The 16,972-nt window shown below is 40.7% G+C and overlaps 1 protein-coding gene and 1 long non-coding RNA gene across 2 annotated transcripts; both read left to right on the top strand.

Annotated features, from left to right (window-relative positions):
* LOC109838291 lies at window positions 7,128–9,244 on the top strand. Its single transcript, XM_020406746.1, has 4 exons — window positions 7,128–7,222; window positions 8,588–8,927; window positions 9,011–9,089; window positions 9,168–9,244. The coding sequence occupies exons 2-4, from the start codon at window positions 8,661–8,663 to the stop codon at window positions 9,242–9,244; spliced, it is 423 nt and encodes a 140-aa protein (XP_020262335.1). The 5' UTR covers window positions 7,128–7,222; window positions 8,588–8,660.
* Window positions 9,336–16,454, top strand: LOC109836831. The gene is made up of 2 exons (XR_002246107.1): window positions 9,336–9,491; window positions 15,978–16,454. It is a non-coding gene; the product is annotated as an uncharacterized LOC109836831 (long non-coding RNA).

Raw genomic sequence — 16,972 nt, 5'->3', positions numbered from 1 at the left:
TGGACAAGGAATGCCCGTTTTCTTTACCTCTTGAGCAGACAGCAACGTATTGATTTTACTCTCGAGGCTTTTGATCTTCAAGTCTTCACTTGTATCCCCGTTGGCATCCTCACTACCACCCCCTGCATTGATGGGAGGGTTATTGGCATTGTGAGCTTCATCCCCATCCGCGTGCTCCTTTTCCTGAGCAACCTGGTTACGGTGGCTTGGTTCACCTTGTTGGTTCCTGAATGCTTGGATTTGCTGTTCATGCATCTCTCTCATCTGCTGCATGGCCGTCTCCATCTCGAATTTAAAACTTTCTTTCTGCTTAGCCAAAGCGTCTTCAAGCATCTTGGCCATTTCTTCCGCGCTTATCATGAATGACTCGCGGGGTTGTCCTTCGCTGGACACCGTATTGTCTGATGCGACAGCAGAGCAGGAATCCGATTCTTCATCTTCTGATGGTAATCTTGTCCGAACCCTACCATAAGTTCCTCGTATGATGGCTCCAGACCTTAGACGAGTTAGATACTGGGGTATCAGCGGAATTGACTCAGGATTATCCCTTGTCGATGCCCTTTTGCTGGTCATATTGGCGGTGACCCTCGGAAATTCTCCATCTTCAACCACCGTTCTTCTTTGCCGGAAACGCCTATGCCTTGGTTTTGGCGCTTCGATACTAAGCCTTTCGAACACCGAAACTCTCTCGGTGACTGCCTTAATGCAGTTGCACTCAGACAGTACCGCCCGAATGAGCTTTGAACAAGGACACTGAGTTTCTAGCCTTCGAGGACTCCTCTTTCTGGCTTTGCTTGTACCCCCAGCACGATAGTACAGCTCATCCGTTTGAAAGTCGGAGCAACCTATCGTATGTTGGCACGATTTCTCAGATATAACGTAATCATCATCAGACGATAACGTTTCCTTCTGAGAGCGAACTACCTTCTTCGGGCTTTCGAGAGTCACGCGCCTCGAAACACGTATTTTTGGGCGTGAGTTCTCGGCGGGCTCCTGGACTTCAATGCGCAAGTTGGTGCGCATGACTGCCCTGGTCTCTTTGTCATGTTGGAGGCGACGACGACCCCCAGCGTGTTGAGTCGTCCGGGGCTTCTTCATCGGGCCCAAACGATCTTGAACAGGAGCTTTGCCTCTCTCGTCGGGAATTGGACCGAGGCGCTCCAAAATTGATTTCTTCCTTCAGGACGATTCTGCATGATCTCCCGGAGAAGCTATTGGAGTTATCGACGACTTGGGTTGATTCGCTGGTGGTTGAACTTTTGTTGGAGGCTGTTTCGGCCTCCATACTTGGCGGGTTAGTGGCGGCTTCTTGGCCACATCCTTCTGCAATCTCCTACGGGCTTCTTCGGCTTGAGCCCGCGCCTGCGCTGATAGTGCGCGGCGTTTGCGGATGCGCTCTTCGAGTGTTGAACGGTTCCGTTTGACCCGGATCCATTCGTTCGTCGGCGGATTGGAGGAATCGCCATTCTTCAGTTGTTGAGGCTGTTTGCCTCTCCTATTCTTCAGATCCACGTTGTAGCGGATCCCGTCAACTGACTCCATGGCCTTTGCGAATTATTTCGCGAGGCGTTGACGTTGCCTTTGGCGGGCTCTCTTCGAGAGAGTCACCACGCCTTCCGCGGCAGAAAGGTTAGCCAGAGTAGATCCGCCTTGGTTGGGAATTAGAGGAATCTCACCCGATACGACTTTGGTATCAAACGGGGCGAGATCTTCGTTGGTGTTTTCAACGTCTTCATACCAACGAGTTTTCCTCCTGGAGGAGAACTTTTTGGACTTGCGGGGGGAGGTTGATCCGGATGAGGACGACAAGGACTGGGATTGAGATCCGCGACTGTGACACTCCGATCTCGGCAGCGAGATCGGCGGCTCCCACTGTGGTTGCCAGATTATTCGCGGGAAAAATCGTGTCTTTCTTTGTAATTGATTTCATTGTCATCTTAAATAACAACTTTTTGAGTTACAAAGATCTGGTCTTTTTATAAGATCCGGTTACAATGAAAATCAAAGAAAATAAAAGAAAGATTATAACTTTTTATCCTTGTTTGTCGAACAAATCACGAGCTCCTGTTTTACGATCGCTCGCTTCGTGGGTTCTTCGCCTGCGCCGGGGTTTATCCATGGACCACCGCGCGATCTAGATCCGGTCGGATCTACACAGTACGACAGATATTATTTCACGAAGGAAATAATAGCCGGGGGGGATTGGTTCACCAAGGAAACAATCGCCCAAATCTCGGGATCAAAGGCCAAGCTTTGATCTGGAGTGTGCCTGCGTAGATCTGAGATCCGGTCCTCTCGAACTCTTGCCTTATTTGGCGTTGACGATCGCCGAGCACCAGATCTGGATGAGCAAGTCCTCGAAGTCCTAAAGTTTGAATCTTTTTTAGATCTGAGTCTTCAATCCAGCAGGGCTTCGCCTCCAAAAATTCCAACCCTTGAACAAATGAACCAAGCCCCCTATTTATAGTCCACCTTCACTGTGCCCGCGCACAGGTGGCCGACACACCGAGCCACCTAGTGGCCGAGCCACCTAGAGGTCTCGGTTTCGGCCGAGCCCCCCCCCTTAGGCGTGGTTTTCCGTCGTTTTTGGTTTTGTCCGTGATCCGGTTCTGTGGTTGATTTATCCGGACTTGATTTGTTGATCTGATTTGGCAGTAAATCCACTTCTGAGTTCGAGTCCGAAACTGATCTTGATTCGATCGTGATTCGTCCGAGTCTCCCCTTTGATGGATGACTCGTTGACTCTTCAACCCGTTAGCTTGATTCCGCACGCGAGTGGATTTATTCCGTTGTTTGCGTGCGGTTCATTAGCTTCGTAGCCTCATTAATCTGCTTCATCGCGTATCGCTTGGCTTCGGCGTTGTGGACTAACAATCGTGTCTGCATACGTCGCCCGATGGTCGGTTCGTCGAATCGGCGTTGTCGAGCTGTGTTAAGGGACCTATAGGCAGTTTTATACGCCTACAACCGAGTGCTAGGATTGTCTCCTGGATAAGCCGCGAGGACAATTCTCTCTTCTTCTGAGTCGATGAGAGGTTTGAGATGGTCATTATTCTCACTAACACAGGGGCTAATCATGTTGGATGACTTAGCCTTGCCTCTTTTCTGCCTGGGCAAAGTGTTAGTCCAATGCTGATCTTCAATTAGGTCGGGATGGACCCACATGATCTCTCCTTTTGGGATAATGAGAGGGACCAACCCCCTGTCTTTCTGATTGTGTAAATCGGTGTTTTTCAAGTGCATTTCCCCTTTATGGATGGGAATGACACCATCTGTAGCAGCTACAGGGAGGAAGTCACCGAACTGGACCGCAATCAAGTTGGTAGATACAGTCTTCTGCTCCGGCTTCAGGGTAAGTACATTAGCATTCATCAAATTTTGTAAGATGTCTTTGAACACATAACATTTTCTGGTAGGATGTCCCAAGAACCTATGATAGCAACAGTAATTGGGGTCATCTACCTTCCCTGCTTCATCTGGTTTTCTGATTTCAGGGAGCTGCAATTTATTACTCTTCCGAAGTAATTGGAACAGATTGTCCACATGCTCTTCTTTGAACGAGTTGCCTGTGTATTCTCCTACTGAACCTCCTCCTGCTCAAGTTCATCATCTACCTGATTTCCCATTTGAACATGACTAGAACCTGGTTGGTCTTTAGGTTCTATCTTAATAACCTAGGGCTTGGAAGTCCCAACAGTCTCAACACCACCATCCTTGGGCACCTTAACAATCATGGACTTCTCATCAAAGGTAACGTCTCTGCTGATCACGAACTTCGAATCTTCTGTACACCAAAGGAGGTAGCCTTTTACGCCTTTGCATACCCTAAGAAAATTGCCTTCTTGGCCCTCGCGTCAAGCTTTCCCTCGTTGACATGATAGTAGGCGGTACATCCGAAAATCCGGAGCCTCTCATAATCTGCATGCTCCCCTGACCACACCCGATAGGGTGTATCATCGTCCAATGTCGAATGTGGAGATCGATTCACTATATAGCAAGTTGTAGCAATCGACTCTGCCCACCATTCTTTGCCCAAACCAGCATATGATCGCATACTCACTGCTTTCTCCCGCAGTGTTCGGTTCAGTCTTTCCGCGACCCCATTTTGCTGTGGTGTAGACCTGACTGTCCAGTGTCTGGCAATCCCTTCCTGATCACAGAACTCCTTGAAAGCACCGTCTGTATACTCTGTACCGTTATCAGATCTCAGTGTCTTCAATTTCTTGCCCGTCCTGTTCTCAACCATCGCCTTCCATCATCTATGAACGAGACAAAATACCTGGAACCACCCTTGGAAGTTGTCTGAGCCGGACCCCAAACATCCGTGTGCACATAATCTAGTATCCCTCTGCTCTTGTGCTTGCTCCTCAGAAATTGAACCCTGTGCGCCTTTCCATACACACAGTCCTCGCAAAAATCCATGCAAGGCTTTTTCAGATTATTCAGCAAACCCTCCTTACCAAGCAGATCCAGACCCTTCTCTGACATGTGCCCAAGCCGCCTATGCCACAACCGTGTGTGCTCACATGGGTCTCCACCAATTCCTTCAGCTCCAACTGCTGCATCTCCCGTCACCGTCGTACCCGAGAGAGTATATAGATTACCGTGACGAACACCCTTCATCACTGTTAAGGAACCCCGAATAACCCTCTTCACTCCGTTCTCTGTTACAATCTTGCAACCCCCGGAGTCCAAAGCTCCGACTGAGATGAGATTCTTCCGCAAGCCGGGAACGTGTCGTACATCCGTTAGGGTTCGAACCACTCCATCATGCATCTTGATTTTGATATCACCTAGCCCCACTGTTTTACAAGCATGGTTGTTCCCCATCAATACAGTTCCACCATCAATGCTCCTGTAGGTAGTAAACCACTTCCTGTTTGGACACATGTGGTAAGAGCAACCAGAATCAAGAATCCACTTCCCGGAGGTATCCTCGCCATCCATGACGACATAACATTCCTTATCGCTCCCATCCTCTGAAGCGTAGCTCGCCTCTTCCTTGCCTTCTCGTCTTTCAGTCTTGTTGTTGTTCTTTTTCCCACCTACTCTCTTGTTAGGACAATCGACATTGAAATGCCCAACTTCACCGTATTTGAAACACGCTCGTCCCACAAGAGGTCTCGATTTAGATCTAGACTTTCCTCCCTTGCCTTTTCCTCGCTCATTGCCTCTTCCTCTGGCAAACAGTCCCTGCGCTTGTTCTTTGTTACCACCAGTGGTCATATCACTAGTTGCAATTTTTCGAAGATCATCCGCTAGAAGCGCCGTTCTAGTTTCATCCATCGATAAAGTATCACCCATAAGCATCAGTGTTTGTACCAGGTTCTCATAAGACTTCAGCAGAGATAGAAGTAGTAGAAACGTCTGATCCTCGTCTTCCACTGTCACCTCAATGTCTTTCAAGTCTGATAAGATCCTATCAAACTTGTTGATGTACTCCCGAATTGACGAGCCCTCCTCCATCTTGCAAGTATACAATTTGGATTTTAAATAGATCCGGTTCGTTAGACTCTTCGTCATAAAGGTGCTTTCTAACTTCAACCACACACCCGCAGCCGTTTCCTCCCCGTCTACCAAGAAAGCTACATCCCTCTCAAGGCATAGGATAATCGACGCTCGTGCTTCCAGATCCAGCTCCTCCCAATCCTCATCAGACATATTTTTATGCTTCTCTCTTCCAGCAAAAGCCTTGTGCAACTTTTGCGAAATCAGCGAATTTTTCATCTGTATCCTCCAATAGGAAAAATCATTTTTCCCATTAAATTTTTCAATTTCGTACTTTCCAATTTTATTTGTTTTACTTGTAGACGTCATTTTCCACTTGTATTATATAAATCCGCTTCTCTCAGGAATTTTAACAATTTCTTTGTGTTTTACCACACAATATTCAACTACCACCTCAGATCAGAAATTTTACCACATCCAGTCTGAATAAGGGCTCTGATACCAATTGTTGGGGCGGAGTCACGCCCACCGCCGCGGAAGCGATATCACCTGAGAGAGAGCCCTGGCTTTCGTTATCACAAAAGCACAAGTCAACCTCTATATTCTTGTTTCTCAAAGGAAACGAGAACAGATAATAAAATTCTTATTTCTCAAAGGAAACAAGAATCAAAAGTGATATATTTCATCAAAGTGAAATATACACTCTTCCTCTCATCAGTTCAAGGACTGAAATATCGAGGGAACCTACAAGCTATGGCAACTCATAGATAAGACAAATACAAACACGGGATTTTTACGTGGTTCGGCAAACTAGCCTACGTCCATGGGAGGGGGTTTCACTATGGAGAAAAATACCAAACTTATACAAGTTCTTTCTTTCTTTCTTTCTTTTCTCTCAAAAAACTCCACTTGAGATTTTTCCCACAATTTTCCCCACACCATTTCCTCTACACACCACCTCTCTATTTATAGGCGAGGAAGGAGGGCTGAACCGAAAAAAAATCAGGCGGGAGAAGAAGTGCGCGGGAGAAAAGGGCGTGCGCGGGAGCTCGAAATCGAGCGCGGGGCTCGACGTGCGGTGTGGCCGCTTTCGTCAGCGCGCACGCGAAAGCAGGCGCCTGTGCTTTCGTGTGCGGGCACGAAAGCAGCCTCGTGGGCAGCTGCCCACGTGGGCCCCCCGCGTCCACAGCGGAGCTTTGAGAGCTTGAGAGAGGAGATGAGAGAGAGAGAGAGAGAGAGAGAGAGAGAGAGAGAGAGAGAGAGAGAGAGAGAGAGACTAAAGACCTGAGGGGTTTATTCCATGAGGGTAATTTGGCCATTACCCGTCTTGGTCACCCACTATCCTAACTACAGTTACTAATATGGATGGTAATTGGTAAATATAATAGAGGTAATTGGTAAATGTAATAGAGGGAATAATTTCAAAACACTTTAACATTGGTGAATAATGTCAAATATAAAGATTTTGGGGGACTAATTTCAAAATATGAAAGATGTGAGGGAATAAATTTAGAAAACCCTAAAATATTTCGTCCTCAGCACCAAGGGGAATTGTTCTCTGGGCCGTTAACAGCTAAGGGAGTTGTTATTAATGGGCCGTGTGAAGAGAGGTAGTATCAGACACAGATGGGCCTTGTTTAGTGGATAGGCGTATTCGCAACCTTTATCTTCTTCGCATGTAAAGTCTGAAGCCTGCTCTAATCCAAATTATATATTAGCTTGGTCATTTTGAAATTGGAAACTCTCTTATCGCTCAATTTCGGCCGACCTTCAGGTGTTTTTCTCTCTGCGTTTTCATCTAATTTTTGAAAAAAAAATTATGGATATCTGCTATACATTCTATCAGCACTGCAATTTAGGGTTTTTTATTTTTCTTCTTTTGTCTTGTCTGACATTACAGTTTGGTAAATTTCGAACACAGACAAATTTACATAAAAATTTGATTTTTCCATGCCAAATAGTTGATGATTTCGTGTGATGTTAGGTTTTGACCCAAAAATGCTCTTTAAAAAAATTCAAGTTATATTTACTCCAAAATTCCGTTTCTTGCTTAATCTGGAGTTTTAACATATACTATTCTAGTATTCTATTTATAATCTCTCAGATTAAATGTTCCCAGAGTTGCAATCATACAGAAGTTCACAGATGAAAGATAACCTTGCTGTTGTTAGGGTTAGGGTCAGAGACAGAAGAGTGATGGAGAGTGTTAACAGAGGGTATTTGGATTCTTAAGGAAGATGCGCTATGGAAGATTATGTTTTTATTCCTATTATGTGGAAGTAATGCTCAAATGCAATTATTTGGATCATGTTATTTCTTACTGTTAGAATATCCCTCACCACAACTTTGGGGTTTTCGTGTAGTGGAAGGGTCTTTTAACATGGTATCAAAGCAACCTAGGTTTAAATCCCACTCCCACTAATTTAGAACGGTTACAGGAAAACCAGAGCGTTGCATGACTCCAGGTTTTAGCTCATGAAGAGGGCGCCCAACCTGTGAGGACATGTTAGAATATAAAATTAAAACTATCAACCCTACTGCAACTTCAGTGTTTTGGTGCAGGCTGCAATAAAAGAGTCTTTAACTCTTACTATCTCGCCTCTCACCATATTAGAAGAGTAACTTTGCCTTGGGTCATCTTAAAAGAAAGTACCTTTACATGTTTGGTTATGTGCTAGCTGAATAAACACCTCAAAACAAATTCCTATGCCCAAGTAAAAAATGTGATTATGATAGGAATGAATGAGTTTTTTAATTCTCTGTCCATGTAATTTCTTTTGCCACTGTGCAGTAGAAAACATCTAGTAACTATGGCCTTCAGACTTCATTTATTTTTATCTCTTTTCCCTTTCTTATTTATTGCTCGTCCGTCAATTGCTCGTCCATCAATCTTCACATATTTCTTTCTTTGAGATTCATAAAAGCTATAGATTTTTTGGTAATTTCCTCAAAAGTGCAGGTTGCATTTCCAACTAATTCATAGGATAGTTAGATTTTTGTATTTACAGAACTACCTCTTGTTGTTATCACGAATCCTTTTACTCTAACGAGGAAAAACATGAAAATTATCTATTTTAATTCTATAGTTATTCTGCATTCATTATACTTTCAATTGACTTTCCAAACTTAACATCCCCAGATAAAACTGGTTGCCAGTTTCCTATTCTGGCAGTACCTGTTCATAGTTGTACCAAGGAGGAAGAAAGAACGAGATGATTAACTTATGTAGCATTGGTATTGGAGCCACTGCCAAACTACCTTTTGAGGTTCTTAGTTGCAAGTTATGGATGATGCGAGGAAATTCTAGGGCCAAGAAGAAAGAAACAAAAGAAGCAGCAGCATTAGGTTTCGGTGGATCAAGAAAGGATCAAGAAAAATGGCAGTGTGCCCGTGGCTGTGGTGCTTGTTGCAAACTTGACAAAGGCCCGGCTTTTCCTACACCAGAGGAGATCTTTGAGGATGATCCAGTCCATCTTCAAGTAATTAACTTAATTTCTTGCATCTTACTCGTTTTTATTTCTTGCTTTATTGTCTCTTATTGTTCTACTACTAAAATTGTCAGCTTTACAAGAGCCTCATAGGTCCTGATGGGTGGTGCATACATTATGAACATGCCACCCGTACCTGCTCCATTTATTCAGGTATCTGACTCAATTTAGTTGGTTTTTTATTATATAAAAAAAGTTGACTTAACTATTATCAATCTTTTTATTTTTAAGACCGGCCCTCATTTTGTCGAGTCAAGCCAGATGTATTTAAAAAGTTTATTATGCCATTCCTGAGTAGGCAGATTTAACAAGCGAGCATGCAGCGTAAAGATTGCTCATCTTTTCACTTGCTTCTCTACTTCTATATGTTCTTAACCTTTCTTGTTGTTTGCGATGCAGCTCCTGCAAAGATACTATAACTGCAGTTTATGGTTCCAGTTCAGAAGAACTTAAGAATTTCAATCGGACTATAAGAAATACTTAATAGTCACTTGGAATGAGCTAGTTCTTTTGATGATACCTGGAGGCATATTCCATTGTCATCCTTCCTCCCATGTAAGTTTCTTGTGCTAATGAAAATGCAATCAATTGTACTGTATAAGTTTTTTTCTTTACAACTAACTTGAGTAGTGCATCACAATCTAGTTCGGCGGGCTAAGTAAATAAATGGCACATCCTCTGGTTTGTTGCATCGTATTAATTCCCAACATTGAATCGTAATATAGGAGAAAGTTAATATACTATATAAGAATTTTATGTAAAAGATTATCTTGATTTTCCTCCTCTGTTGGTGAGAGATTGTTGAATAAGAGACAACACAAATAGGTCAAGAAATGAGAATTTTTTGGTTTTCTTGGAAGGAGCTTTAATTGAGGATATCTGCTAAGAAAGGTAAAATACGAAGGGTTTGCTGGTTAGGAGCAATGAGGTCAGAGTTGAAAGAGCATGTGAGAGGGGTGGACTGAAGAGCAATTTAAATTTTAAAAGATCTTGATTTTATTTAAAAGATTATATTGATTTTCCTCCTCTGTTGGTAAGAGATTGGTGAATAAGAGACAACACAAATAGGTCAAGAAATGAGAATTTTTTGGTTTTCTTGGATGAATCTTTAATTGAGAATATCTTCTAAGAAAAGTAAAATACGAAGGGTTTGCTGGTTAGGAGCAATGATGTTAAATTTGAATGAGCATGTGAGAGGGGTAGACTGAAGAGCGATTTAAAAAAAAACCGTTTTTTAAATTGTTATAATCCATTTTGGCACCTAACGAAACCAAAGTTTGAAAACCCCCCCTTTTTAACATGTTATAATCCGTTTTGGTACCCAACGAAACCAAAGTGTTTTAAAACTCAAACAGAAAATCTAGGTCACATTTGACATAGAAAATAACAATGAAAAACTCGTTTTATCTGATTTATGTTAAGTGTTATTTAACGCTTGCTAAATTGAGTTAAATTGGTGATTAGATTTGGATGTGTATCAATATCTCTAATGTCAGAATCAGTATCATGCTAATCGAAATAAGTTCCCAGTCAAATCCCTGACCCCAATTTCATGCATGTGAAAATCCCAACGGTCCCTCGACCCCAATTTCATGCACGTGAAAATCCCAACGGTCCCTCGACCCCATCGCCAACGTCTCCCTCATCTCCTTCCCCTCCTCCACCTCTTATGCCTTTGATGAAGAAGAAAGTCTCTCCATCTCTTCTACCTCTTGTGCCTTCGATAAAGACTAAACCTCTCGTTGACGACAAGGCTTTTCTCATCCTCTATCTCCATTGACGACAATGCTTCTCTGAGTTCTCTCTGGATCCTCCTTGGCTTCCCCATCTTCTCTCGTCAACGAAGAAAATCCTAACCTCATCTCCACTTATGGCGCTTCTCCAACTTCTAAACCATACCTTTCTTGATGAAGGCGAATGCTTCTAAATCCTAACTCCTCTTCCGGCCTCCCTATGTTTGAAATTTTAATAATTCTAATTATTAGAGTCATTACGAAAAAAAAGAAAAGGCTCATGTTGCAGGCCCAAAAATGTATGAGAAAACCCATGCCGTTGATGTATTGTGCCTCATACTTGTTCGAAAAAGATGAAAGTTTCAATTTTGTCATAGAGCATATTTTTAAGTAGCATGTCACAACTTTATCTTTGCTGACAATAATGAATTCTTTATGCATTGTCTTATGCATACTATTTAATATTTATATCAAAATTTATATTAAATCAGCTGAAAGCTTGTATTGATCTAAAATGATGGCTTCTGAGCTTAACATCGCATTCCAGCAGAATGGAAGGAGTGATCTCCCATCTCTGATAATAAACTAGAGCTGGAAGTTACTTTCATGAAGGTTCTTTGGTTCCAACTCACGATGGTTCATCTCAAGGTTGTTGGAAGTGTGTTTTGCATCAGGATAGGCATCTTAGAGGACTAATGGGTTACTATTGAGGGAAACGATAGTGGTAATTTAGGAATATCATGTAGTTGAAGAGGTTTTAGCGTCGGGAGTAACGTTGGGAGTAGAATGTTGAAATGACGCATGAGTGGTTAAGGAGATTAAGAAGAGAGGAAATTTTCAGGTCTTAAGACAAATGGAGAAGTAAGAATTTTAGTAGTTCTAAAATATAATTTGATTCATCATGAATCCTCCGATAGTTGTTAAGTACTCTACTCAAGGTTTTAAATATCGATTATCGGGGGTTTATTGGACGATCAAAATTCATATCGGATAGCGGATATCGTGAACATATCGGTGATAAGTAATATTTATCAGAGTGGTATTACCAGATAGTGTATATACATAATATAATTTCCTAAAATGTAATCTAAGCATACTTAATAAAATATAAACATACCAAAATGTAAATAATCATGTTTAGGATCACTAAGCAATGGTAGAACCTTGCTTATTGATCGCATGATGAAACCATTCGGATGCATAGTTACCAAAAATGGAATAACATACAAGCAAATAACAAGATAACATAAAGAATAAAGAATCATCAACATTACTATTGTGTAATCACGAGATTATAAACTAACTTATTAAGTTGTGATTTAATAGTTATGATCCATGTCAATCTTCATAAACAAGCATAAGCTAAACTCCAATCAATCAAGTTCCAAAAGCAACAAATACTTAATAATTTTTAAACATCCAAAGAGCAAACTCAAACCCAAACCAAATGCCGATAATTCTGATATTTTGAGCCAACATTATCGGCCGATAACTCACTTTATCGTCGCATTATCGCCGATAAACATCCAAAAATGATAACCTATTTAAAATTGAACTTATCATAACGGAAGGTCCCCAAAAACGATAAATCGTCGATAATATCGATTTATCGGCCGATATTTAAAATACTGACTCTAGTAATGGTAAAGTGATGCTTTGTCTAGTCTAATATTCATCGGCCTTCATTTATGCTGCCTGAGAACTCTGACCATGCTTGACCCAGATATTACTGTCCTTGACTTTCCAATATGAGATGAGATGATGCCCCTACGAGTCCCCTTCATCCTTATTATCAACCCACATACTCCATTGTTGTTGTCATTTACTTCAAAGTTGATATTATTGGAAAACGCCGTCAACACACTCAATGCTTCAAAGCTGATATTAGCGAACAACACACTAAAAGTTTAGAACTGCTTTGAGACGTTTTCTCTGATGAAGTGTGTTTGAGTTGTTCGTTGATTAAAAGTTCGGTTAGGTAATTACAGTCTACTGATCCCTCTGGATTTTTTTTTGTATTTCTCTAAACCTTGACGCCTCTCCTTGATCTTATTGTGATGTAGCCGCATATGGTTTGGCAAGGTTAAATTCAATTATATTTGGATAGTCCCACTCCAGAATGTAGATTGAGGTGATCATCTATTTACATAACTATGATTTGGGACTTAGAAGATGGAGATCTTTGCAGAATTTGATCTCTGGTGTTTTCTCTTTTAAAGTAGTGTATGTGCTTCTGATACGAAGGCCATAAATACGTCCATATCATATGATGTTCCTCTTAGAATTCAAGCGTTTATTTGGTTACAATAGCACACACTGAGTGCTATTTTTAAGATACATGAACTTAGCTAATGGTTGAGTGTTTAAATTTTGTAATTATTGAAACAACCTTCGATTTTGTTATTTACGACTTTTTTGTTTCTTTTGTTTGTTAGTGTGCAAGGTTGATAGATGGGCAGCTTCATAGCGGAATTTAGTTATTTTGGTTTTTTTTGGTTCTTATGTCATTCTCTAAATAAAGTAATGATCTTATTAAGCCTTTACTAGAGACTAGTATAGTGCACGTGCTTTGTACGAGAGCATACTTACTTTGTTTTATGTTTTTCAAATTTTTTTGTTGGCTGCAAAATAATGAAATGGCTTGCATAGTAATATAAATTATGAACAATCACAATTTTGTTTAAATGAATAAAGGACAAATTTTTAAAAAGAACCGTTTTTCAACTTTAATGTGCAAAATCGACCGGCTCAAAAAAAATTTAGCAAAATCGACCATTTTCATTTGAAAATGGTCGATTTAGCTGAAATAAATTTTTTTGGAGTGCACGGGAATGCTAGTCCCGTGCATCCAATCTCTCTTCTCACTCACCTGCCCTCAACGCTCTCTCTCTCTCATATTCCCTCACACGCTCTCTCTCTCTCTCTCATCTTCTGGACCCGAGCTCGTAGATCCTGTAGACCCTCTCTGGACCCCCATCCAGCCCTCGAGCCTCCTCGTGTACCCGCCCCGCCCTCCACCTGCCGAGGTCCATCACCATGACGCCCGTGTTGAAGTAGCAGGGCCTCCGGCTCCTCGACTCGAACGGTGTGGGGGTAGGTCGGGATGGGACCAGAAGCTGGGGTGAAGTAGGAGGTGAAGTTGGCGTGGCAGTACTCGAGGGCGGCCGAGGACGGAGGCTGTTGCTGGGGAATGGGACCAAGAGGCGGGACACGTCGTCGACGACGATGAGGTCGGAGGTCGAAGTAGATGACGCCGGGAGACTGAGGGGGGGAGGATGTCGGCGAGATAATGCGGGGGCGTAGTTGAAGGGCTGGTGAGGGCGGGCGGACGGAGGGAGAGGGATCTTGGAGCGGACGAGGGAGGGGTCGAAGCTAGATAGTGGAGAAGGGGAGGAGGGGAAGACGGAGAGGAGGTGCGTTGGCGTGGCTCGGCGGCTTGGGCCGCGCGAAGAGCGGTGGTCTGCGAGCGACCAGCGGCCAGCCATTTGGCGGAGGCAGTGGCGCTTTTGAGGGAGAGCTCGGGTCCAGAAGATGAGAGAGAGAGAGAGAGCGTGTGAGGGAATGAGAGAGAGAGAGAGAGCTGAGGGCAGGTGAGTGAGAAGAGAGATTGGATGCACGGGACTAGCAGTCCCGTGCACTCCAAAAAAATTCACATCAGCCAAATCGATCATTTTCAAATGAAAATGGTCGATTTTGCTAATTTTTTTTTGAGCCGGTCGATTTTGCACATTAAAGTTGAAAAACGGTTCTTTTTAAAAATTTGTCCATGAATAAATTATATGATAAAACTATGTATAAAGAATTGTATGATTAATTATTACAATTTGGATAATTATTATAATTTATTCATAATTTATTAAAATAATTATCATATATTAAATAATTTCTTCTCTTTTAAATATAATTATATTATACATAGCGTATTTATAATAATATTAGTAACTACATTTTAATTTAATAATTAGTTTATTGTACTATTAGTAAATAATTTACTAAATTGTATAATTATTAAATTAATTTAAAAACACTATTACAATCATTATACTATTAATATTATTACAATTACAATAAATACAAATTATTTTTATACTATTATCATACTTTTAAGAGGCCAATAAGATAAAAGGTAACAGATAGTTCTCCGTAAGAGGTGAAATCCAAAGGCACAAGGCTTGAGCCTGATGAAATTTTATTTTTTTTAATTTTTTAGAATTTTAAATATTAAGTGAAGATAAATTACTGATAAATTTTAAATTTTCTATGAAGTAACATACATAAATAATAAAATAATAGTGTGACCAAAGGTTTCTAAAAAGTGAGGAAAATGCATAATTAACAAAAGGTTATAATATATAATTAATGAATGACTAATTACAACCAATGGCATATTTGAGAATTATCAAACTTAAAAGGGTAAAAATGGAAATCAAAAGTTTTGACAAGGCAATCCTCTTTTATATGTAGTATAGATATAGATTAATGTATGTGGTTGAATTTTTTTAACAGGTTGTTTCCAAAAGAGAAAAATGCTTTGTGTTCGAAGGATGTTGATAAATGGTAGCAATAATTTGGGCATCTCATCTTCAAATATTTTCTCGAGCAGCCTTTTCCTGGAGTTCGAAGGATCTTTAGCTTTTTTCTTGAGTCCTATCTAAGTATTTTTACGGGTTGTATTATTTTATTAAGATTTTATTTCTATGCTTATTATCCAAGAGAAAGATAAAAGGAAAATAGAGGCTGAAAATTTTTGGTGAAGCCAGAAGAGGCATGTTCTCGACATACCTATTTGATGTATTCCCTGTTTTCCTTGCTCTAAATTTTAGACGCAAATCACTAGGCAGTATTAGGTTTAGGGAGGTTATATGGGAAAAAATGGGGAACCCACAATTTTCATTGGCAAGAATATACCCCATGTGAAAATTGCAGCTATTAGTGTTAGGGGAGTTTTATTTAAAAAAAAATCTTAAAGTGATGGGGGGTTTTCTGATAACATCTGAATCTAAGGGGCGTTCCTGATATCAAATTTATGAGGATATTCGATAATCGTCCAAAGTTAGGAGGGAGGGATTTAGCCTCAAAAGATTGTCAACTTTTAGATTAGTACTCAAATTACAAAGTCTAATGATCATGATCTCTCTTGGTGCACATTTGACAGCATGGACCTAGACCACTGTACTTTCTCGGGTTTGAAATCTCGCTATCTTTCTCTCTCACAAATCATGTTTGGCAAACCGCTCATAATTAGACCAAGATTAGTTTTGGATCAATTTTTATCTTAGATTAACCTTACCAGCTGGTTCATTTCCAGGTTGTGCAGCGAATGCTATTTATTATGCGTACAAGTATTGGCAAAGGCAAACAGAAGATAGGCAATTGTTTAACGAGGTTGGGATCTTCCATTTCCAGGATAGAAGGATTCATTCCCAGTATGTGTTTCTCACTGACGATTAGTATGACGGCGATTACGATTATCCTTATGATCAGTACCCGCCACCGATCTGGTTAGTCCAGGGCTCGCTTTAATATCCAAAAAAAATGAGAAAGCTGACCTGAGATTGGAGTAGTTTGCTTGAGAATATATCTAATGTTGCACTATTTATTTCCTTTTATATATCTTTCTTTCTTTGCCCAAGAAATTCTTAAAGTTACATGAGTATTAGTCTCCTATCAATGTCTTTAGAAGCACCAATAGAACAGTTGAATTGTGATCACTTGGTTCATGAATTGATGTTGTTTGATGTATGTATGATGAAGAGTTCTTAAATCGTGTCTCTTTGTTGGTTAACGCCTTCACTTTATCACAATTTGGTTATATGTACTCAAATGATCTGTTGTGCAATATTTATGGGTGGAGCTTATAGTGCGAAGCAACATTAACATTGTTGCACTTCATAATGAGGTATAACAGATTAAGAGAATTGTAATATTTTATGCCATAGTCATGACTTATTTAATCTGCTATATTTATTGTTAATCTCTTATTGTTTTGTGTTTAACTACTGACGTGTCATTTTACTTGGACAATTATTCTCTTAATACAACAGGTTTGATTTCTCCTCCTATTCTCTCTTCAGAGATTGATCATATTTTAGTAGTTAAAACTATCTCAATTAGTTAATTACTCTTCTCATACTCATGGAGTTATTGTTATCAAGAGATGCTTGGAAAGCATATCTAAGGGTGTGTTTGGTAATCAAAATGATTTTATTGTAGTGTTTTTGTAGAAAAACATCATGCCATGGTGTTTTTTTTCCAAACATGTTTTGAAAACACCATTTTTAGTTATTATTTATATAGCGGCGA

This window comes from Asparagus officinalis, chromosome 4 (genome assembly GCF_001876935.1).
Source record: "Asparagus officinalis chromosome 4, Aspof.V1, whole genome shotgun sequence".
Taxonomy (NCBI): domain Eukaryota; kingdom Viridiplantae; phylum Streptophyta; class Magnoliopsida; order Asparagales; family Asparagaceae; genus Asparagus; species Asparagus officinalis.
Note: the sequence above shows the minus strand (reverse complement) of the source record. Positions and strands in the feature narration are given on the sequence as shown.